A 23,625-nucleotide genomic window follows, 5' to 3' on the forward strand; every position below is an offset into this window, starting at 1 on the left:
TTGTACGTCCCCGACGAGGGCTGTCCCCAAGAAAAGTGGAGAGTTGACCGTAGGAGATTGGGTGCGCATTGGCAAAACCAAACGCACTTTCGACAAAGGTTACTTACCTAACTGGACGACCGAATTGTTTCGTGTCACTGGACGAGTGTATGGCCGTCATCCTGCCGTCTATAAATTGGAAGACATGAACGGAGAAGTGCTCAAAGGAACGTTTTATTTGCCCGAGTTACAACGTGTCACCAAAAAAGAAGACGACGTGTACGACATCGAAAGCATTCTCGAACGCAGAACCCGTAAAGTGGGCAAACGACGTGTCAAAGAAGTGAAAGTACGTTGGAAAGGATATCCACCCAGATTTGATTCTTGGATCGACGCTTCGCAAGTCATCGACTATAAAAAGAAGTGACCATCATGCCCTTTCACACAGACGCAGCTACGTCGACCACTCCTTCACCCAGTTCTTCTGTGCAAGATTTACAAAAACAACCTTTGTGGGTGTGGTGCGGAGAACGTGTGCCTAAAACGCAAATCGTCTTTTTCTGCCAAATCTTCGTGGTGTATTGTGTCATCGGGGCAGCCATCGCCAATTTGAGTTTGCAACAAGGAGACAAACAATTGTGGACCATTTTATTGAGCAATTGCATCGGTTACCTGCTTCCCAATCCCTCCCTGAAATTCTCTTCGAACGGGAACCACGGAAACCTTGTGTCCAGTGCCAGTGCCAGTCACCACTCCAACCACAACCAGAACCCCATTTTGGGCGGAGACACACCTCTGACGTCCAGTAACTCCTCGGACAGCCACAGAACTCTGGAATTATGAGTCACCAAAACCAATTTTACTTAACCTTACCCAGTGACAGTTCCATGGAGGTGTTTCCCTACAACACGTTGTGCTGTTACACGGCCAAATTACTTCAGGCCATCCCATTAGAGCACGAAGCCCATTGGGAAGTGGCTTTGGTAGAAATGATTCACCCAACACAAATCAAAAACATCAGTGAAACTCAAAACACTTTTGAAGTCGAAATTCTGGACCCAACGGTGCAGCAAACCATGACGAACACTCCTCAACATAGATCATTTCTTGCGAAGGACCCAATACCCCGCAGCAGCAGTGACACTTCTCCTCCTTTTTACATTTATCACTTTAAAATTAACTCAGGCCATTATTTTAGTGGTCAACATCTGGTGGAGGCCATCGCTGACAAATTCTATGCAGCATTTGACAAAGTTCTGACCAAACTAAGTAAACGTGTCACCATTGAGTACCACAAACTGTCTCACCGTCTACTCATCAAATTTGAAAGTGAGGAAAAAAGTATACGTATTAAATTTTGCCCAGAATTGTATGACATTTTGGGTGGAGACCTCAATATGGTCACGGATAAGCAGACCAAAAAGATAGAGAAAGCAGAGATTGACAACAACGGGCATTTTGCGAGGTATTTTCGTTTCCCGGTAGAACTGAACCAGGGACTGAATTTGATGTTTGTGTACTCCGATGTGGTGGAGTACAACGTGGTGGGACACACCTCTGTGCCGTTACTGCGTGTCATTCCTTTCAAAGTAAATTCTGCCACGGCCACTGACGAGGAAGGTGGAAACACTTACCACGTTCACCGCGAATTTGTACATCCTCATTATTTGCCCGTCAGCAAGTCGTATTTGGACACGGTCAACATTGCTATAAAAGGAGATTTGGGACAAAATATTCCATTCACCAAAGGAAAAGTCACGGTGAAACTCCATTTTCGAAAACGGTTCTCTCACTACTCGTAAGTCGTGTATCCAGTGTACCGAGGGGTTGCTCGACAGCGAGGACACGGTTTAGGAGATATGTTAAAATCGGCCTTTCGTTCGGTGGCTCCGGTGTTGAAACCGATGGTGACACGCAGATTGCACGCCTTGAAAGATGCGGCACTGACGCAAGGCAAAGAATTTCTCCAAAATGCCGTCATCGACAAACAAAACCCCAAAGAAGCCTTCATGAGGGCAGGCAAAAATGTCTTGCTACAAACGGGTAAAGACCTTTTGGGCCGACGAGACACACCTATAAATGCCCTGCACGCTACCAAGTCAAGCATTCAGCAAGGACAAGGCAGAAAGAGACGACGAAGAAAACACCCTTTCACCAGACTTCACACTTCTAAAGCGAGAAAGACAAAGAAAAGAAGAACCGTTCGAGACTTAGACGTTTTCGGTTATTGAGAAAGAGAAAAAAATGATGCACCGAGAGTCTTGCGCTTGTTCCAAGTCGGAACTGGATCTGTTTGCCATGCCCCCCACCATGATGACGATGCAAGAATCCCAGTGGGTGGAATTTCATCCCGTCTCCTCAGTGACAGCCTCAGCTCCCATCGAGTTTGAAATCAAGGGACAGCCCGAAGATTACATCGATCTGAATAGCAGTTACTTGTACTTGAAAGTCAAAGTTATCGAAGATGACAACACAAACATAGAAAGTGATGAGATAATAGCTCCCGTCAACAATTTCATGCATTCCTTGTTCAGTTGAGTGGACTTGTACTTGAATAACAAACTAGTCAGTAGCAGCATGGATACTTACCCTTATCGTGCCTACCTGGAAAATCTCTTGACGTACGGAATAGACGCCAAGAACACTCATCTCAATGCCTGTGTGGTGTGGGAAGCTGACGAAGCTGACGAGTTTGAAACATTCGAAATTATTACAACTGATAAAAATAAACCATACAATGAGGGATTTACAGAACGAAGAAAAAAAATTGCTGAAAGTCGTAGTTTAGAACTGATGGATCGTTTGCATTTGGACATGTGGTTGCAAGAAAAGTATTTGCTCAACGGGGTGGATGTCCGCCTGAGACTGAATCGTAGCAGTGCCGCTTTCCATTTGACAGGTACTGCCGCTTGAAAAACTGTCATCGAGGAAGCCAGGCTCTACGTACGAGGCGTGGAAGTGTTACCTAAAGTGGGAAACGACATCAGTCAGACGTTGAGCAGAACGACCGCCAAGTATCCCATACGACGCGTGGAAGTGAAAACGTTCACCATTCCTACTGGACAGCATTCCATGATCCAAGATCATCTGTTCCAAGGACAGCTACCCAAAAGTTTAATCGTTGGTATGGTCGAGAATGAAGCCTTCAACGGAGCTTTGGCTAAAAATCCTTTCCACTTTCGACACTTTAAGGTGAAGAAAATCGAAGTCAGTCGCGATGGCAAGACCTTGTGTACCCGACCTTTCGAACCTAACTTTGCCCAGAACAATTACTTGAGGTCGTACTTGTCCCTGTACGAAGCCACCGGTCAGTTAGGAACCAACACCAGTCACGGCATTACGTACGAGGATTATGCAGGAGGCTATGCTTTGTGGGCTTTCGATTTCACTCCAGACCAAGGCAGCGACGAGGGACATTTCCACCCTATAAAATCAGGCCAGATTCGTGTGGAACTTCAGTTTGCAGATTCACTGGACAAGACAGTGAACGTCATCCTGTATGCAGAATTCGATAATACCATAGAAATCAACAGTTTGAGAGAAGTCATTCTAGACTATTAGAAGCTATGGAAGACTGTTATCCCTCTTTACCTAGTGGAGAAACTTTGGAGATGGAATGTGAGGAGACCCTGGAAAAAGAAGAAGTTATCATGATGAAGTCAAGATGGCCAGAACAAGAAGCCCATTTAGTCTCCTGTTTTGCCAAACACTTGGTCGAAAAAATGACGGAATTGATCAAGAAAAATTGCTATGGATGTCAAAACGACCATCCCAGTCAAATTCAACACGATAAATGCCTGATGCTGAGTCAAGAAGAAAAATTGGACGAGTATCTGGACGATGCTTGGAGTCTCATCTCGGACGAAGACGTGTTGCATCAGTGGTATAAAGACTTGCGTGAACATTTTTGTCCACCATTAACCACTCAAGAGATCGATCGTATCGAAGCTCTCCTGAATCAGAGTGAGGAGACGAAGCGAAGAAACGGTTATTTGTCAGACATTTTCAAGCAAAAAGTCAGGATCGAATTGATGACTTATTATTACCTGTGAAGAAGAAAAAAACAAAACATGGATACCTGGGAACTTTATTACCTTTTGAACCACAGTTCGTATACGGCTTCTTGGAATCCTGTCGTCTGTGCTAAAGATGAACTCCCTCATCGCAAACCTCAAGACCATCTAGCTTACGTGATCAACACGGACGACAGTCATCTCCCAGGAACCCACTGGGTAGCCGTTTACTTTCCTCAAGAAGGATGTGTGGAATATTTCGATTCGTACGGATTGCCCCCTTTGGAAGACGATATCATCGACTTTATGAGAAGAAATGCTCAGACCACCCGATTCAATAATGTGAAATTACAAGGCACAGATTCCTTAGTGTGTGGACAATATTGTGTGTATTTTTTGCATCATCGCAGCCTGGGCTATTCCTTAGAACATTTAGTGACTCATTTTGATCCTGGTTCTTCTTCTAGAAACGATGTGAAAGTAGATCGATGGTTTTGTGACCATTATGCTTATCTTTTGTCTCAAGCTAGGAAACGTAGTGTCCATCAATGGCCTAATGACTTCCAACAGTGGAAATCACAATTTCATTCACAACGTTGCCAACCCTGTTTAAAGTAGAGTGTTAATTGAAAAAAATGTTTGTGATTTGAAAAAAATGTTTGATGTTATATGGTTGGATTATTGTTAAAAATGTTAGAGTTGTTTGTTAGTGTTAAGTGATTTTGAATAAAAAATGTTGTGTTTTGAAAAAAATGCCTTTGTCTTTTGTTTGGCTATAAGAATGTTGATTCATGCTCTTTAACTTCTTACTATCCCTCTCATGACACTCATTGAACGTTGCGGCTCGAAAACCGTAGAGGGATGTTTTCCTTCACGTCCGCGCTTTGACTTTAAGAACCGGGGCAGTTTCCAGTCTAACCATCCATTGTCGACTCATCCTCCTACGAAGATGTGCTCCAAACTAGCTAAGCTAAACGAAGCCTACGTGAATTTGCATAGCATCAGACACAGTCTGATACCGAAGCCAGAAGAGATAGAGAATGTGAGAATGTTAAAAGTCACTGAAGACCTGATAGAAGAGCTCTTCAGAGAAGAAGTGAACAGGGAGAAAGAAGAATGGACAGAGAAGTACAGACTTCAGAGACAGCAGCAACAGCAACAACAACAGCAGCAGCAGCAGCAGCAACCTGAACCTGAACCTGAGAGAGGTTTTGTCGATTGTCGTATCGACACCAAAGAGTTCTTCTTCTCTTTCCGAAGAAGCAGACCTATCGTCAGAAAGTCTATCCTCAGAGGACGTCGCATTCTTAGAAACTAAAAGATTGCCATAGCAAACAAAAAAAAAAAAAACAGCCCTTTTCAGGGCTACCCAATACTCTAGAAAAGAAATAACAATCGATTTGCCAATGTGTGTAGGTAGAGTAGTGTGAATATAAAAACTGACTCTTTTTCATAGTGTGAGTGTATGTGTTTGTGTATAGGATTGTGTGTTTGTAAGTGCTCACGTACGTTGGTGTGGGTAGTAGATTAAGATCATGTTTTTTTTTTTTTTGCTGTTTGAGGTGTGGGGAGAGTAGATTTGAGGATGGATTGCTTTGCGTATGTGGATAGTATATTGAAGTGATTAATGAAAATTTTTAGAATAGTAATGGGTAGTATAAAAAAGTGAGTGAGTGTTTCTTTTAGGTCCGCGCGTTGTTTGGTCATGATCTAGGTAAGATCAATTTTGTTTTAGGGGATGTTTTCCATCACGTCCGCGCTTTAAGTATAAATTGAAACTCGCTGGTCAGTCTAGCTACCCTGTTCATTCGTTGACAAGACAATGAATACCAGAATTGTGAAACTGCTAGAACTCCAGGTGCACCTGGAATATGCCAGGCGCATACTAAATGAACTGGCCGCGGAGGCCATTGTCGAAGAGGCAAGGATGAAAGAGGAGGAGGAAAGAAGAAAAAAAGAAGAGGAGGAAAAGGAGAGAGAAAATTTCAGAATCCCAGAGACAGAAAATTGGGATTCTGAAGCCACTTATCCCGCCTCTGCACTCCCAAGAAGAAAGGTAAAAGGAGACTGGGGAAGAAGATGTGTGTGCGGTGCCAGGCCTGGAAGGTGCCATCATTAGATAGGCGCATCTGGAGTTAAAAAAACAAACAGCCCTTTTCAGGGCTACCCAATACTCTAGAAAAGAAATAACAATCGATTTGCCAATGTGTGTAGGTAGAGTAGTGTGAATATAAACACTGACTCTTTTTCATAGTGTGAGTGTATGTGTTTGTGTGTTTGTGTTTGTAAGCGCTCACGTACGTTTGTGTGAATAGTAGATTATGGGTTTGTTTATTGTTTGTTAGCGTATGTGGAGAGTATAGTTAGGGTTCTGTAACCGCTCACGTACGATTGTGTGGATAGTAGATTATGGATTTCGTTTTAATGATTTGCGTGTGTAAATAGTAGATTTGGGGTTAGTTTATTGCTGGTTCACGTATGTGGATAGTAGATCATATGAAATGAGAAAAGTAGAGTATGTTTTCCTTCACGTCCGCGCCTTCTTTGGTCATGATCTAGGTAATATCAATTTTATGTCTTAGGGGGATGTTTTCCATCACGTCCGCGCTTTTACTGTAAGAACCCACAGTATTCGTCGTTTACACCATTCTACAGAGAAGATGGCTTCAAGCCACCTCGATAAAATGCAAACATTTGCAAGACGTCCTGGACAATTTGGGCATAATGGAACAAATGCTAGTGAGACTAAATGAAGATCACTATTCTTATAGCCCCCATCGAGTGAAGATGGAGATTAACAACTTAAGAAAAGTAAAGGAAATGATAAGTGCTGTGATGAAAGAAATAAAGGAGGAGAAGGAGGATGAAGAGGAAAGGATAAGAATAAGAACATGGAATGAAAAAATTGAAAAAGAAGAAGAAAATGAGAAGAGGAAGAAAGAAGAGGAGGAGAAGAAAAAAGAAGAGAAAAAAAAGGAAGAAAAGAAGAGAAAGAGTGTAGGAGAGAAAATAAGAAGTTGGTGGAGAAATAGAAAAAATTAGAAGCAGAAGAAACCCAAAGGCCCTTTTCAGGGCCACTCATAGGTCTCGAAAAGAGAATGACTTTCGATTGCCTACCCTTTTTTAAAATTTTTCTTATTTTTAAAAAAAAATCCCATGTTCAATTCCCCTTGTCCCTAGACAAGCCCAAACTCTATTCCCCATGTTCAATTCCCCTTGACGCTAGAGTGGCCCAGGGTTTTTTCTCCATGTTCAATTTCCCTTGACGCTAGAGTGGCCCAGGTTTTTTCTCCATGTTCAATTTCCCTTGACGCTAGAGTGGCCCATGGTTTTTCTCCATGTTAAATTTCCCTTGACGCTAGAGTGGCCCAGGTGGGGTCTGTAATGCTAATTCCCATTGACGCTAGGGTGGCCCCCTTCACTACTACCGTTACTGTATTTAATAGAACAGAAGTTTTGAATATTTTAATATTTCTTTGCAATTTTCCACTTTTCTGTCTTTCTCTTTGCTTTCATTTGCCATATAATTTTGTTATAACGGTAAATCGTTTACATAATGAAAGATAGTTGTTTGCATCAAGTTCTGATTCCTGTTTGTTTCTTACAAACGATTATATCAATTAATACCAAAGTAGTATTAAACAATTCATAATGTCGAGTAATAATCTGGTATTTTGAAAGCACATTAAGTCTCATCCATTCAAAGAAATAATAATAATAATGATAATAATAATAATAATAATAATAATAATAACGGGGTGGATGCATGTATAAAACGCAAGCCCAGTGTTAGAACTTATGAAAAGCACCCTAAGATACGTACATAATTATTAATATTCAAAATGCCTTAAATGAATATACGAAGTGAATGGAAATATATACGTCCATTTTTTTTTAAAATCCAATGAGCAGTTTAAAATTTATGAAAAAATTAATTCGATACATTCGCTTCGATTGTAGGCCAAGATGGGTATAGTTATGACGTAGCTAGGTTGGATCTACTCCATTTTGTGTACAATAGACTACTGACCACGTATTTGCTGTTGCAATAAACTTTATGTTGGAATTGTTGGAAGTAAAATATCATAAAATAAAGATGATGGGAAAGTAGCAAATAATGAAGAGATGATGGGAAAGTAGAAAATAATGAAGATGATCTCCCACTATTTAGATACACGTGTGTAACTTATACCAAAGCTTACTACTTTTTAATACGGCAAGATAAATTATTACAAATTCGTTACGTAAATTCTAAATTATATCCATACACTCCAAGATGTTGCTAAGACCTGTTTATATTAAATAAAATTATATAAATAAAATTATATTCAAATTAACTAATGTCTCAAAATAATTCAAGAAACTTTTAACCGACTGTCATATTCTCGTATAACCGGAACAGGCGGGTAACGTAACGGTCGTACTATTACTGTTTTCATGGGTGAAGAACATCTCTCTCTCTCTCTCTCTCTCTCTCTCTCTCTCTCTCTTACAAGATGCTAAAAAGCAGAACTTCAATAAAAACATAACTTTCTACACATTTTAATTTTAATAAAATGTATTGTAACAAACAGTTCCCTTCCATTAAATCTACAACTGGAATGGAGGTGTATACATACAACAAATGGGATGGCTGGATTGTTTGTTGACAAGTGTTATCGTCATTTTGAACCCAACTCACGAGACAGAAATGATGATGGTTCATTTTTGGAGCAAGGAATTTTGATCAACTTGAAATCAGGTTTTGTACACTCTTACTTAGCTGCTATCAGTAGAGACCGTGGACTGCAGTCACTAATTATCAATTGAGACCGTGGATTGCCGTCACTAAATATTAGTAGAGACCGTGGATTGCCTTCACTAAATATCAGTAGTGACCTTGGATTGACGTCACTAAATATCAGTAGAGACCGTGGATTGACGTCACTAAATACCAGATCCATCTCCAAGTTGTGAAGCTGTACAGAAACGGCTGTATAATAAAATGCAAATTTCAGGACAAAACACACCTGTATAATACAAACAAAGCTGCCCAGAAACAGCTATATAATAAAATGCAGATTTCAGGACAAAACACACCTGTATAATGTAACAAAGCTGTACAGAAACGGCTATATAATTAATTACAAATTCCAGAACAAGTCACACCTGTATAATACCGACAAAGCTGTACAGAAAAGGCTGTATAATAAAATGCAAATTCCAGAACAAGTCACACCTGTATAATACAAACAAAGGTGCATTGTTTTGTCATCACTATCGCCTTACAAAATGTTTTTATTTATAAAATCTGAAAAGAGCAACATCAACGTTGAAGTGAGTACGAGAATAGTTATAGTTTCTCTATATCAAAAGTTTCGGCAGAAAATGATTCATAATTTGAAGAAAAAAATCTTCGTGAGGTAGGGTATTCTTCTGGAGAAATTACATATGTATCTTGTACCTTAAGAGTTATTTTTTCAAATACGTTACAAATTATTGAACAAACAATTTACTTGTAACAGACATTGTATTGACTTCTTTTGTTGACAATGGTTTGAGTTTCATCAGAAATAATTATTCTGAGAAATAACTGGAGCATTTGTTTTGGTTCCTGTCATCAATTACAAGGTTTATGGCTTTATTTCAGATACATAATAATCTAGCTATATGTAGTTCTAGCGTTAATATGCCCACCCACAACAGTACAACACATTATATGTGGTTATTCAGGAAATAAGGGATGTAAATAGCAAATTCTTCCATTCATCTGCAATACTGGAATCAATTTTGATATTTTTTAAGTATTTTGTCATAAGATATTTCGATCATAGTATAAAGTATATTAATTAGGATTGCCGTGTGACTTGTATTTCACAATCAAGTGGTATTAGATAAGCAATTGTTTTGATGTTGTCGTGCATATTATGTGTCAATGATCAGAATTTCAGGATCATTGATAACAAAATTTTTGCGGTTTGCGTGCGTGGAGAGTCCATTTATCCATATTCTCCCTAAAATTGGTGCAATAATAATAATAATAATAATGAGGACTTTGTATAGCGCCTAATCGTTAGAAGCTCTAAGCGCTTACAACATTAGACAACACCTGTAAGATAAAAAGACATATAATAATATTATTACAAAAACAAACACCATGAAATTAGAAAAACATTAAAAAATAGAAAAACACGCTGAGAATGTTTCAGGTAGGAAACATTATTAAGTCTTTAAGTTTGTTCTTGCTTTCGAAATAAGTGAGTTTTGAGAGCACTCTTGAATGTGATCACTGTGTCTTTGTGTCTAAGTTCAGTGGGCAATTCATTCCACGCTGCTGGCCCTGGTATGCAAAAGAACGCTGTCCATATGACTTTGTTTTCATAGTGGGAACAATGAGTATACGATTGTCAGAATAGGAGCGTTAAATATCTTGCTGGTGTGTACACATGGGTGAGGTTGGATAGGTATCTTGGACTAGAGTCCGACAGTGAAACGTAGCACAGAGAACAAATTTTGTGTTTGATTCTGGATCGAATGGATAGCCAGTGTAGGGTACAGAGCAGCGGGGATGGTGTGCTCTGATCGTGGTACTCTAAGTATGATCCGAGCAGCTGTGTTTTGAACTTTTTGAAGTTTCTGAAGTAGATATTGAAATGAACCAGATAGAATTGTATTACAGTAGTCCAGTCTTGAAAGTACTAATGAACACACAAGTGTTTTAGTGGCATCAACTGAAAGATATTGGCGAAATGAGCTGATGCGTCTCAGCTCAAGATATGCAGCCTTGCATATGTTCATGACATGTTGGTGCAATGAGTACTGTCCAGAGTAACACCAAGATTTCGTACTGATTGTGTGAATTTAATGTTGGCGTTGCTGATATTTATTGTTTGAAATAAAGGATGTGAATGAGAAAGTCTTTGTGTTGTGATCAGAATGGCCTCAGTTTTATCATCGTTCATCTGCAGCTTGTTACACGTCATCCATGATTTCACATCAGAAATGCACCTCTCTACACCTTGGATGGTAGCATCAACTTCAGTTGGGTGGCTATATTTGTATATTTGGGTATCATCAGCGTACAATTCGTGAGACACTGGATGTTGATCTATGACACTTGAGAGCGACTGAGTGTATAGAATGAAGAGAACAGGTCCAAGAACAGACCCCTGTGGAACACCACAACATAGATCAATTGGGCTGGAGTGTATTCCATTTGCGAATACAATTTGTGTCCTGTTGACCAAGTAGGACTTCAACCACAGTAAGGTTGTATCATGAATGCCGAACACATGCTGGAGACGGTGAAGTAATATATCATGGTCTATTGTGTCAAATGCTGCAGACAAATCAAGGAGGGTGAGGACTGTAATTTTTCCGCTATCCAACGCAGAGAGAATGTCATTAACTACTTTTAGAAGAGTAGTTTCAGTACTGTGGCAAAGGAGATAGGCAGATTGTACATTGCTAAAAAGACTGTTTGAATTTAGATGAGATACAAGCTGGGATAGAACAACCTTTTCTAAGATTTTTTATATGAATGGGAGATTAGAAACTGGGCGGTAGTTCTTTAAATCGTTATGGTCTAGTGTTGGTTTCTTCAGCAGAGGCTTTACAATGGCAGTTTTGAAAAATGATGGGAATTCCCCGGATGAGAGAGAGGTATTAATAACATCAGTTAGTGAAGGCAATACTGGATCTAAGCGCTCAAGCAGCAGTGATGTTGGAATTGGATCAAATTCACATGACTTTGGTGCACTCTTCATCAGGATTGTACGTACGAAATCCATAGAGACAGGTTCAAATGCTGCTAATGGTTGCCGCTCAAATTCTGTATCCCAACTGTATGGTGACGACGAGTCAATTGAAATTGTGGTGTCAAGCTTATCTCTGATGGTTTGTACTTTGTCACGGAAGAAATTTGCAAACACGTCCGGAAGGTCGACTGGAGAGAAGGTAGTTGGATGTGGTGTTGATTTGTTCCTTGAAATTAGCTTGTTAGTAATCTGAAGATCTCTTTGCAGCTGGAACTTTTCATGATCTTAGTAGTGTAGTGGGCTGATTTCGCTGCATGGACTATATTTGTGACATTCTTCTTAGCGACTTCATAGATTTGCTTATGAACAGTGAGTCTGGTGGAAAGCCAGAGCTTCTCAGCTTTACGGCGGTCTCTTTTAGCAGTGCGAGGCTGGTCCCTAACACTGCTATACCATGGAGAACACTTTTGAATTGATACTCTGCACTTGGTAGCTGGGGCGTGTTTGTCAAGCAATGAACGCAGACAGTTATCGAGTTGTTCTGCAGTAAGAGGTAAGCAAGTTGTTAGGTTAGCTTGGATGTCGTGCATTAGTTTTGTTCTCTTTATCATACGGAGGTTTCTCTTAGTAGCAGATAAAGGTGGAGGGTTAGGGACTGATACGTCAAGATGGCATATAATGTAGAGGTGATCTGATGCAAGGTCATGGGATACCAGGGAGGACCATAGAATGTTATCATCAGGTCTATGAAGAATCCAGTTTAAAATGTGACCATGTTTATGGATGGGCTGGTTAACTGAATGTTTGAGGTTGAAAACATTAATGGAATCCATGAGTTTTGATGCATTTGAGTTTCCGGGACAGTCAAAGTGAAAGTTGAAACCTCCAAGAATAATCAGGTTGCCACCTATCGAATTTCCATAGTCCAGGAGATTCGGAAACTGCTCCAAAAAGAGAGAGTCAGCCAGCTTGTTTTTTCTACTAGGAGGAGGGCGGTATAGGCAGAAAAAATGGACTGACCTTTGCTCCAGTGTGAGCGTGGTTTGGACTAGTTCAAACGATGTGTGGTCGAAATTGAATGTTGTGGTGTGGTTAAGACGTTTTATCATGGAGTTCTTTTTGATGACAGCAATTCCACCTCCGCGAGAATTACGGGGGAACGACTTGATGGAGTAACCAGTGGGTGTTAGATCCGCACACTTGGGCTCATCGCCTGATGTTTTTAGCCATGTTTCTGTCAGGAAAAATATGTCAACATTTTGGTCGTTGATAAAATTAACTATTTCTGTGCACTGTTCCGGTGGTCTTACTGAGTGGGCATTGAATAATGCAATGCGCAGAGGTATTTCTTGGATATTTGACACAAAGGTTGACGAATTAATAGGGATTTGAATTAGGTTATCTAAATTAACGGTCGATTTTTTTAAAAATGGTTGTGCCGAAATAAGGGAGATAACTGGGATTCTTCTTCCTGTTCTACGCCGGCCAGCTTTGAAACAACGTTTCTTTTTTCGCTTCTGTTTACATTTAGGTAACGATGAATGTAGTCCCGGTTTGTTTAGTCTAGAGCACAATGTAGTGTGGAGAGCCAAGGAGTGATCATTTAAAGCAATTAATGAGGGTCCATCGTAGCATAAACGGGTTGACTGGCGAGTATCACGTCATGGCGGTTTGTTCAAAAACAGTGGAGCAAGACAGCTGAGAAAAAGTCTAAATGTTCTCGTTTCCAAAACAAGGAGATGAAGAAACACGTACGAATTCAACAACCAATACATAATGAACACAATAACAAAGATGGAAACAGGCAACAAGCACAAATATCATGAAAACGGCACTAAAAAACGGAACAGCTGCTTCAAGCCAGTTAAGCGATATCTGCCATCTTGTCTCCATCCAACATAAGAGGGTGTGGCTGGATGGGTTAGGACTGTTTGCATATCTTGTAAATTTGGAGTAGTTTCGAAAGCTTTTTTTTGGCAAAGCAATTTGACACTTCTGCTAAGAAATAGTTTATGAAAACAAGTTGTGAAAGCTACACGTTGAGGCTTTTGGTAACACTACAAGAAAATTTGAATCAGAATGCACCATTTACAATCCTGCGTCACAGACATATGGGTCTTTTTGGCTTTTCTGCTTAACTTTAATTTTCAGCCGATTGAAAAGTTGGTACAAGTGTTTGAAAAATCAGAGCCGTTCGGACAAGTACATCCTTTGAGATAAAAAGATGCTACACTAGTATCATTGGTGCAATACACAAATTTCATACAACTTTGTTTATAGCAAAACTAGAGACAGACACTTACATCGAATCAGATCTGACCTTCAAGAGGACGATGACGTCCGATTCTATGCAAATTGTGCTATAATAAAAAGTTTTGCAAGAAACGACGGAGTGTACAAAATGTAATAAAGTAGTAGATATTAACTTTGCTGGTTTTCGTGTCAGAGCGATTACTTTAAACACTTTCGGCCAATTTTTCAAATTGGTTGACAGAAAGACACTGCCAAACATCCAAATGTATTCCGCATACTTGTGACTTAGGATTGTAATATCGACTAAGACTTGCAGACTGATTTGAATCTTTTTATCGAAATAATCGGTTCACGACTCATAGATGCACTCATCTGAAAAATGTATTTACGGAAAAGCAAAATAAAGGAAAGGAAATCTCAATGGTTTTAGGTTGTCCATTTTTAATCACTTGTACCATCTGTTGTGCCTACCATCCACGAATGTTTAAATGAAAAATGCCGATATATGTGTGAAAAAATGTAAAAAGTCTGCTCCCAAAAGCATAAATTCTGTTTCTCATCTCGATCAATATAAATCTTTGTTCTGTCACATGAAACATTGATCAATAGGCATTGTATTATTCTAAAGTAGGGGCCCCGAGTGGCCGAGTGGTCTAAAGCGCTCTTCGTTACGGATCACTGCCATCTCACCTCTGTCTACGGCGGTTCGAGTCTAAGATTCAGCCAATGTGGGCATGTGAGAAAGCTTGCCAGTAGGTTCTCGTGGGTCGGTGGTTCTTTCCGGGGTTTTCCGGGTTCTTCCTCCACCATTAATACTGGCCGCCATGTATAGCCTATCGTGCTGAAAAATGGCGTTAAACCCCACAACAACAACAACAACAACATTCTAAAGTAAATTATATAACGCAGATAAGGAACCTTTGTGATTATTTTCGAAGGTATGGATGCTTACACCGTGACACTGTTCAGTCTGAGTATTCTTGAGATGTATTAGAGTACATATATAATAAATATACGCGGGAACAGCTGAATATGATTGGCAAGTGGTGGATTCCAAATTTTGAATATGTAAAGATCATCTGAAAGCAAGAATAATGAAGTCCTGTTTTTAAATTTTGTGGGAGACAAGAATTGGGCTCCTTATCTTGAAGATCATCAGCGCACATTATCGATCAGTACTTTAGAACGGTTAGCTGTAATTGCTATTTCACGGCACATCGGCACATTATCTGAAATTTAATGCCAGACTGGAAATCATCTATCAAAACAATTATCGCCCGATTAGGTGTAAGGTCTATTAAATGCTTTATATGAATGTGTCCCTTCGCACGAACTCAAAATTAATTTATTTATTTTTAATATGCCATTTATCATTTTATTATTTATTGTTCTTGATAAATTTGATATCATTTTATTATTTAATGTTCTTGATAAATTTGATAATATATTTGTACCCCACCATTTCTGCCACATTTTTAATGAATCAATTTAATATTGATCAAGAGCTGTGTCCTTTGATTTAAACCAGAAAAGGATCAAATGCTTTTGAAAGAGGGGAAAATAATAACAGAAGCTGGGGAAAAGTCTTTCTCCAGATGGTTTAGACACCAGAAGCCAAAATAAGTTTTTTACTTCAGGTGATGGAAAATTGGTGGTAGCGAGGAAAAGCTTTATTTAGCAACACTTCAAAAATCGTTCAGGATGAATACAATACGTGATGCAGTTCATGGGGCAATAGCTGTCAGCTCTTTTTGATATATATGTATTTGCGTTTAGAGTGGGCCGATTGATGAAACAATCTGATTAAAATCAGATCTCAACCGTTATACACGAAGATCTGACAACGACCGCTTAGGGGCCATGTTCTGGTAACCTGTGTTATTACCATAATGACTTATTTTATCAGTCAATCAGATGAAGTCTTATATCTTCTCGTTTGGAGGCTGAGCAGCGTGGACAAAGAGCGTGAATGTGTACCGTACCGAACGATATTATTTACTTTCAGATTTTTGAAAGCTGCATTTCCATTGGCTAATTCGAAGGTCACCATAACGTTACCTCTAAGCGGTCGTCGTCCGATCTTCACCTAGGACAGCGGAGATCTGATTTTAATCAGATTGATTGGTGAAAATACTTTATATTGCTTTATTTCAAGTCTTCCACAAAGTCAACAGTATCTAGGAATGTTGGAAGAGTGCGTAGTCACCAGTAGATCAGAGTAGGCTGGGAATTGTGGAAGAGTGCGTCACCAAATGCCCTAAGCATCCTAGCTGAGCGTCAAACCATTATGGAGACTGAATCTCTCAGTAGTGACCTGGAGATAATCAAATTTCTGAGAATGAGTTTAAGGTTGATATTTTTTCCCAAGCAATCGTACAATACAATTGACGAATCTGCTAATTCCATCTGTATGCCACCTGTAGGTCAATCACTGATTCTTCACAAGTCCATTTGTAGGTCTTGTTATGACATGCTAATTTGTAGAAGCTATATACTTATATAAGTTTGAGGAACAATTTAACACTTTGTCATTCAAAGTCTCTCTTATTTTTGCAGTTAACAACGATCTGACAGAACTCCCAGATAATGATTTTCGTAGGCAAATCAGAGGATGGGAACCAAAAAAACTTAGCCCTAGACGATTTTATCACGTTTACGGCAAGAGAAACGCGCTAAACAATGACATGAGTGATCTTTTGATTTCAAATTTAGATTATCCGGGTAAGTCATAAAAGCTCTAAACTTAACTTTTGACAATACCTACATGTTAAAATTGTATTAGACCCATTCATCTATCCATCCATCAGAATTCCTTCCACCAATTAACACATCGATGCATACATACATACATACATACATACATACATACATACATACATACATACATACATGTATTGTTTCTTATATTTGATTTAATTTATAATTGATTTGATTTAATTCTTTGTTTGTTAGTTTGAATTTTTTTATATTTTTTTAATTTTATTACATGCTATTGTAATGTAATTTTATTTACTGGATTTGATATTTTCCAGAAATTCAGTTCAGTTTTTCGAAAACCAAATATTAGAACTTCGTATCTAAAAGCTGACCTTGTTCCTGACCTTTTTTCATGATTGGAAGTAAAGAACTGCTCTTTTAGGTTTTTTTAATTCTTTCTTAGTGTGGGATTCATAGAGTGAAATCAACATTATACTGGGTGTACGTGACTTTAGTCATGTAAATAGATTCTACGTTGTTCTATAAACATGTAGCAATTATTTCGAAATTCTAGTTTTACCGGTAGGTTGACCCTTATCCGGGCGTCTGTTTTGCGCAGCAGCCAGATTTAATACTGATGTTTTGAGAAAATATTTGAGTTGGGCTTTTAAATACTTAGACGACGTCAAGGTGTTTTTTGTGACCAGTTTGAGTTGAAATCCTATTTTATGGAATTATTAATTCTTTTCCCTGGGAATATTTAAGTGCTCATACAGAATTCTTGGACAAAGATATTTATTGAATTTTTATTCGGAAAACTGGGATATTATATTATGTGGTTCAACAAACAACACTTCAGTACTATACTAACTACAGAATACGTTATTGCCTTTCTATGTTTGGATTTTCGTCGGGACTCGAACTCAAATTCATTAGAATGTTTTCTTACTAGGACTTCTACTTTTTAATTCTTGGATTATTTTGGATTTGATTCGTAAACCGTACGTTCTTTTTCTCATTTTACCTTGTTCTTCTAGGCCTAGGAAATAAATTATTTGTTAAATTTTACAAAGTTTGTTGTCTTGCATAACAGTCTTAATTACGTTTGAACTGACGGATTTGTTTTTTCATTAACTGGACCAAGTCTGACTAGATTCAATAAAAAATGGCCTGATCGTTAGATGTCATGCGGGTAATATAAGGCCGTTGGTGACTTTTTTCTTATATTGAAATGTGTCGGTATTACATATTTTGCTGCTTTTGTAATACTAACTGGCCTAAGCTTCTGAAACTGGAAGTGTACATAAAAAAATGTATGAGCTTCATTTAATGTTCATATTTAATCAATAGAATAGCGTTGTATTATCTATATTAATGAAAGGTTTAGAAACAACACTTTTAAACAGTTTCAGTTAAAAAATTTGAAGGTTTATTCTCCAGATAAATTGTGGCAATGAACGTCTTCTACTAAAAATATATACTAAGCTACCTTTAGTTTCGTTGTCAAATGGACTAGATATTGGATTTGTATGAACCACAATGCACCTAATTCACTCCCATCTTCCGGTATCAGAGAGCACTTAAACTGTTTTCCAAAACCGAAGAGTAGCAATCTGACGAACAGCGTGCGATGGCTGATAGACAGTTCACTTCGATAATACAGTGTGTCTATATTAATCGTGCAAAGAGATTTCGCTAATATGGACCTTAGAAAAAGGTATTCTTTTTTATTTAAAAATGGTTAGTTATTTGTTATAAGACTTTTGATTTCTGCACAAATAGATTAGTATTAATAGGTGATGCAAATAAGGAATCAAAATATAGGTATTATTCTCCTCTCAGTTTATAAAAATAAATGTGCTCTCTGATACAAAAAAGACAACAACAACAATACCTTTGAAAACAATCTACTGATTCATTCGCTTCATTTGCAATGCAGTGGGAATGTTTCAATATAAAAAAAAACTAAAAAACGATACAGAAGTTATTGACAAATACAAAATAAATTATAATGTCCGAACACGAATGTGACAGGAGCATATGGTGTTACCATTGTCCGTCTGTACGTACCTGCAAGTACATCCGGTTACGTTTTGAGTTTATTGCTTTTTCTCGAGCATTGATGCGGGGTAATCGTGTTCCCTGAGCACATTTGTTGTTGAAACATTAAACCAAAAGGAGTTTTCGTACCACTACTATTAAATTGTTAATTTTATAATTGCGATAACGTTTGTTTTTTGAGAAACCGGCAAATGTGCGTGCTTGATCAATAAAACTCAAATTCAACAGTGTACATTGGGTTCAATGAATGCTCGTAACAAATCCCGATTTAGCTCAAGAGGGTGCAGCGTGAGCTGCAAGATGCAATTAGCAAAAATACACTAAACAAATATACCGCTGGCTCTAATATTTACGGTGATTTGTCAATGTGTCAAAGATTATAGAGTTATCTCACCCTAAGAGATTAATCTATTATTTGCTATAATTTGACACACATGCTTTGAATGTTTTCAATATAACGGATCCTAATAGCTAAGAAATTTGTCATAATAAACTGCTGTCAAATTATCCCTGTTAGCAGATTACGTAAACTGCACTCATTTTTTAATTCATTTATTTTTCAATAAATAGGAAATATCTCCGGGCAGTAAGGTAGATTGTTCAGCATTGATATCGGTTTTAAATTATGATCATTCGGTGAAACAGCATCGATTTCAGGAATCATAAGAGCTGTTTGCTTAGTTTTGACAGCATGACATGTGTTTGCTTAATTTCCAGTATAAATTATTCCAGCATTTAAAAGTACGCAGGGATGTTACTGATTTCCACTCCACCCTAGGATGTTGAAAATTATATAACCCCAAAACTCTTGCATCGTTTAAAATTTCCAGATCTTTTCGGCCGTTATTTTTAAGTATTTGGATTACTTTATGAACTGATGAGTATACGATGATAATGTATTGTGTTGTTTACGTTCATTTATTAGACGGAGAAAATATATTGTTGAAGGTTGTCATTTTTCAAAAACCTGATCATGCTTCGGTGAATATTTACCGGTATCTAACATACTGTTTAAGTCTAATAGTAATGAAATCATTAATTTTAAACAAAAAAAATTGAATGTTGTTTATTATTCTTGATCAAGATGATTTTTATACTTTCACTCGACAGTTGTATGACCCAAACATCCAGCTATGAAGCTTAAAAGTATTTAGACAAGCATGAGAACTGTAAAGATATATATATGTTTTGTAGGTGGGCATTTCTCTATGTGTGCGTGTGTTTTATGCAATGAAAGTCTTGCTCTATGACACCATTTTTACTGGTAATATTTGTTCAGACCATTGCCAGTATAGTTATTATTATTATTATTATTACAAGTTTTAAAAGATGTTAAGTGATCTATCGAGAATGGATTTTCAGATGACCAATCTTTATATACTGTGGTCAGGCTTGGTCTTTTATATTTCTTTTATCTCTTAGTAAATGTATGATTTCCTTTTTACATGCAAAGGGTAATTGTACACTGAATATATTAAAATGAATTGTTTTTTTTTTTTGGTGTTTTTTTTTATACTTTAATCTAACATTTCACAATACATGTATTTAAGGAGGTGGACTACATTTTACAACATTTAAAGAGTTGGGTTATGGAGATCACTTTGGACCGACTTTTACAACACTTAAGACGTTAGGCTATGAAAAACACTTTAGGCTGACTTTAACAACACTTAAGGAATTAGGCTATGAAAACACTTTAGGCTGATGTAACGTCGCCCTCTTATAAAGAGGGGTGGTTAATTGTGTTTGGCTGCGTTATCCAGAGGATGGCCTCCCTCTATATTATAGCCCGGCGGGAGTGAAAGAAGAATGGAATTTCAACAGAGAACTGAGCGAGAATGCTAGTAAGAAATAAACAATACGAGCCCCCTTTGACAAGAAAATAACAAATTTAATCGGAACAAATTAAAACGGTAATTCAAATTCAAGTTAGATTATATAAGTAGAATTTAACAGGTGTGTCCAATTTGGATTTATTACATCATCATAACAAGAGGTGAATGAGCGCAATAGACACGTTTGATTACATCACCTTCATTCACTTTGACCGTATATCAACGTCTCCTAGTTCATCCTTCCAAACACTAGGTTCTGCCCCTTCATGGATTTTCTGGTCCTTTTTCTCAGACCTCGTCCTTCTTTCTTTCTTTCCCCGTACTCCTGTCTTCAGACTGTCTCGTCCTTCTCTCCGAAAGCTGTTCCTCGTCGATGCTTTTCTTTCAGGACTTCCGCGTCCTAGCACTAAACATGCCTTTTCTTTTACACGACGACCCACCGAGTCCTTTCTTGTTTCACGAGGAAAGCACTAATCTTTAGGCTTCCACGGAGTCGAGACAAAGTTTCCTCTTCTAGAAATTTTCCAGACTAAACAATTTCGACTAGGGTCGTCACTTTAAAGTCAGATTGCTCTAAAGTGTACGCCCTAATTTATTCTACCCAATCGTAGGCAAGAGTCCCATAAACTTTCCCAAAGAAATAATTTCTTTCATCAGATTTCGACAGCTCAGAATCTGTGTACGACAGTGCGTGACAATTTTCCCTTTGAAAATATGATAAGTGGACATAGGTTCCTACCTAGCGGTTAGGGTCGGTAGCTCAAATGTTTACTTCTAAAGACCGTTTTAAGATATCCCGGTCAATTTCACTGGGTCGGAAATATTGTTCCTTTGAAGTTTACACTGACATGGGGGGAGATGAACGACGAAAGTTCGAAGTGACCTTTCACAAAGACTTCTCTAGCTTAACTGTGATAAGACTTTAATTGCTAAATGCATTCAACTTTAAATTTTCTGTAATTCAAAATTCGACACTTCACAGCTGACCTTTACAACACTTAAGGAGTTGGGCTATGAAAAACACTTATGACTGACTTTTACAAAATTTGAGGAGTTGGGGTTTGAAAAACATTTTAGGCTGACTTTTACGAGATTTTTTGAAGGAGGTGGAATGAATTGTACAACATTTAAAGAGTTGGGCCATGGAGAACACTTTAGGCTGCCTTTTACAACATTTAAGGAGTTGTGCTATTAAAAAAACACTTTAGGCTGACTTTAACAACACTTAAGGAGTAGGGCTATGAAAAACACTTTATGCTGACCTTTATAACACTTCAGCAGTTGGGCTATGAAAAACACTTTAGGCTGACTTACAACATTTGAGGAGTTGGGCTATGAAAACACTTTAGGCTGACTTTTACAACACTTAAGAAGTTGGGCTATGAAAATCACTTTAGGCTGACCTTTACAACACTTAAGGAGTTGGGCTATGAAAAACACTTATGGCTGACTTTTACAACATTTGAGGAGTTGGGCTTTGAAAAACATTTTAGGCTGACTTTTACAAGATTGTTTAAAGGAGGTGGAATGAATTGTACAACATTTAAAGAGTTGGGCCATGGAAAACACTTTAGGCTGACTTTTACAACATTTAAGGAGTTGGGCTATGAAAAACACTTTAGGCTGATTTTTACAACACTTAAGGAGTTAGGCTATGAAAAACACTTTAGGCTGACTTTTACCACATTTAAGACTTTGGGCTATAAAAAAAAACACTTTATGCTGACTTTGACCACACTTAAGACGTTGGGCTACAAAAAAAACGTATGGCTGACTTTTACAACACTTAAGGGGTTGGGCTATCCAAAAAACTTTAGGCTGAGTTTTACAACATTTGAGGAGTTTGACTATGAAAAACATGTTAGGCTGACTTTTGCAACACTTTAGGTTGACTTTTACAACATTTAAGGAGTTGGGCTATAAAAAAACACTTTATGCTGACTTTTACTACACTTAAGACTTTGGGCTATGAAAAAAACCTATGGCTGACTTTTACAACACTTAAGGAGTTGGGCTATCCTAAACACTTTAGGCTAACTTTAACAACACTTAAGGAGTCTGACTATGAAAAACACTTTAGGCTGACCTTTACAACACTTAAGGAGTTGGGCTATGAAAAACACTTATGGCTGACCATTACAACATTTGATAATTTGGGCTTATAAAACATTTTAGGCTGACTTTTACAACATTTTTTAAGGAGGTGGACTGAATTGTACAACATTTAAAGAGTTGGGCCATGGAGAACACTTTAGGCTGAATTTTACAACACTTAAGGAGTTGGGCTATGACGAATACCTTAGACTGAGGTTTACAACATTTAAGGAGTTGGTTATGAAGAACACTTTAGGTTGACTTTTACATCATTTAATGAGTTGGGCTATGGAGAACAATTTAGGCTAAACTTTACAACATTGAAGGAGTTGGGCTATGGAGAAAACGTTAAGCTGACATTTGAAACATTTGAGGAGTTGGGCTATAAAAACACTTTAGGCTGACTTTTACAACATTTAAGGAGTTTGGCTATGGAGAACAATTTAAGCTGACTTTTACAAAAGTTAAGGAGCTGGGATATGGAAAACACTTTAGGCTGACTTTTACAACATTTAAGGAGATGGTCTATGGAGAACACTTTTAAATAATGATGTAGATGTTGGATGTTTGCATATTATTTTCGTTAAGAAAACGATAATTATCAAAAAAATTAAATAATAACAAAACGTTTAATAATTACAGTAAACTATTTCAGAAAATTCGAACCGCAGCCTATGTATTTTGTCACAATGTCGATTATGTTGCATTTCCATTACACTTTGATAGTAGCAAATTGTGTAGATAATTGGGTTCATAAGTGTGCAAATAAATAGTGCAGATATATAGGGAACAACATAAGGTTTATGTGCCGATGTTGGTCATTACACCATATGGTCATACAACTTCACATGAGCAAATCAGAAACTATACATTGTAATTCATTCTAACTGATGGTTGTATCTAGATTACAGTATTTGCAAACAACCCATTGACTTTTTGTTAGTTTCCAGAATTTAA

At 37.9% G+C, this 23,625-nt stretch overlaps 1 protein-coding gene across 1 annotated transcript in view; it reads left to right on the forward strand.

The window, feature by feature from the left end:
* The window catches only part of LOC149771968 (uncharacterized), a 75,574-nt gene that overhangs the window by 41,368 nt on the left and 10,581 nt on the right, over positions 1–23,625 (forward strand). The window contains exon 2 of the mRNA XM_089948007.1: positions 16,538–16,702. Within this exon, the coding sequence (XP_089804133.1) occupies positions 16,538–16,702 (165 nt within the window). The remainder of the gene's footprint in view (positions 1–16,537; positions 16,703–23,625) is intronic.

Source organism: Sinohyriopsis cumingii, unplaced genomic scaffold (assembly GCF_028554795.1).
Source record: "Sinohyriopsis cumingii isolate HCF-2022 unplaced genomic scaffold, ASM2855479v2 utg001542l, whole genome shotgun sequence".
In the NCBI taxonomy this organism is placed as follows: domain Eukaryota; kingdom Metazoa; phylum Mollusca; class Bivalvia; order Unionida; family Unionidae; genus Sinohyriopsis; species Sinohyriopsis cumingii.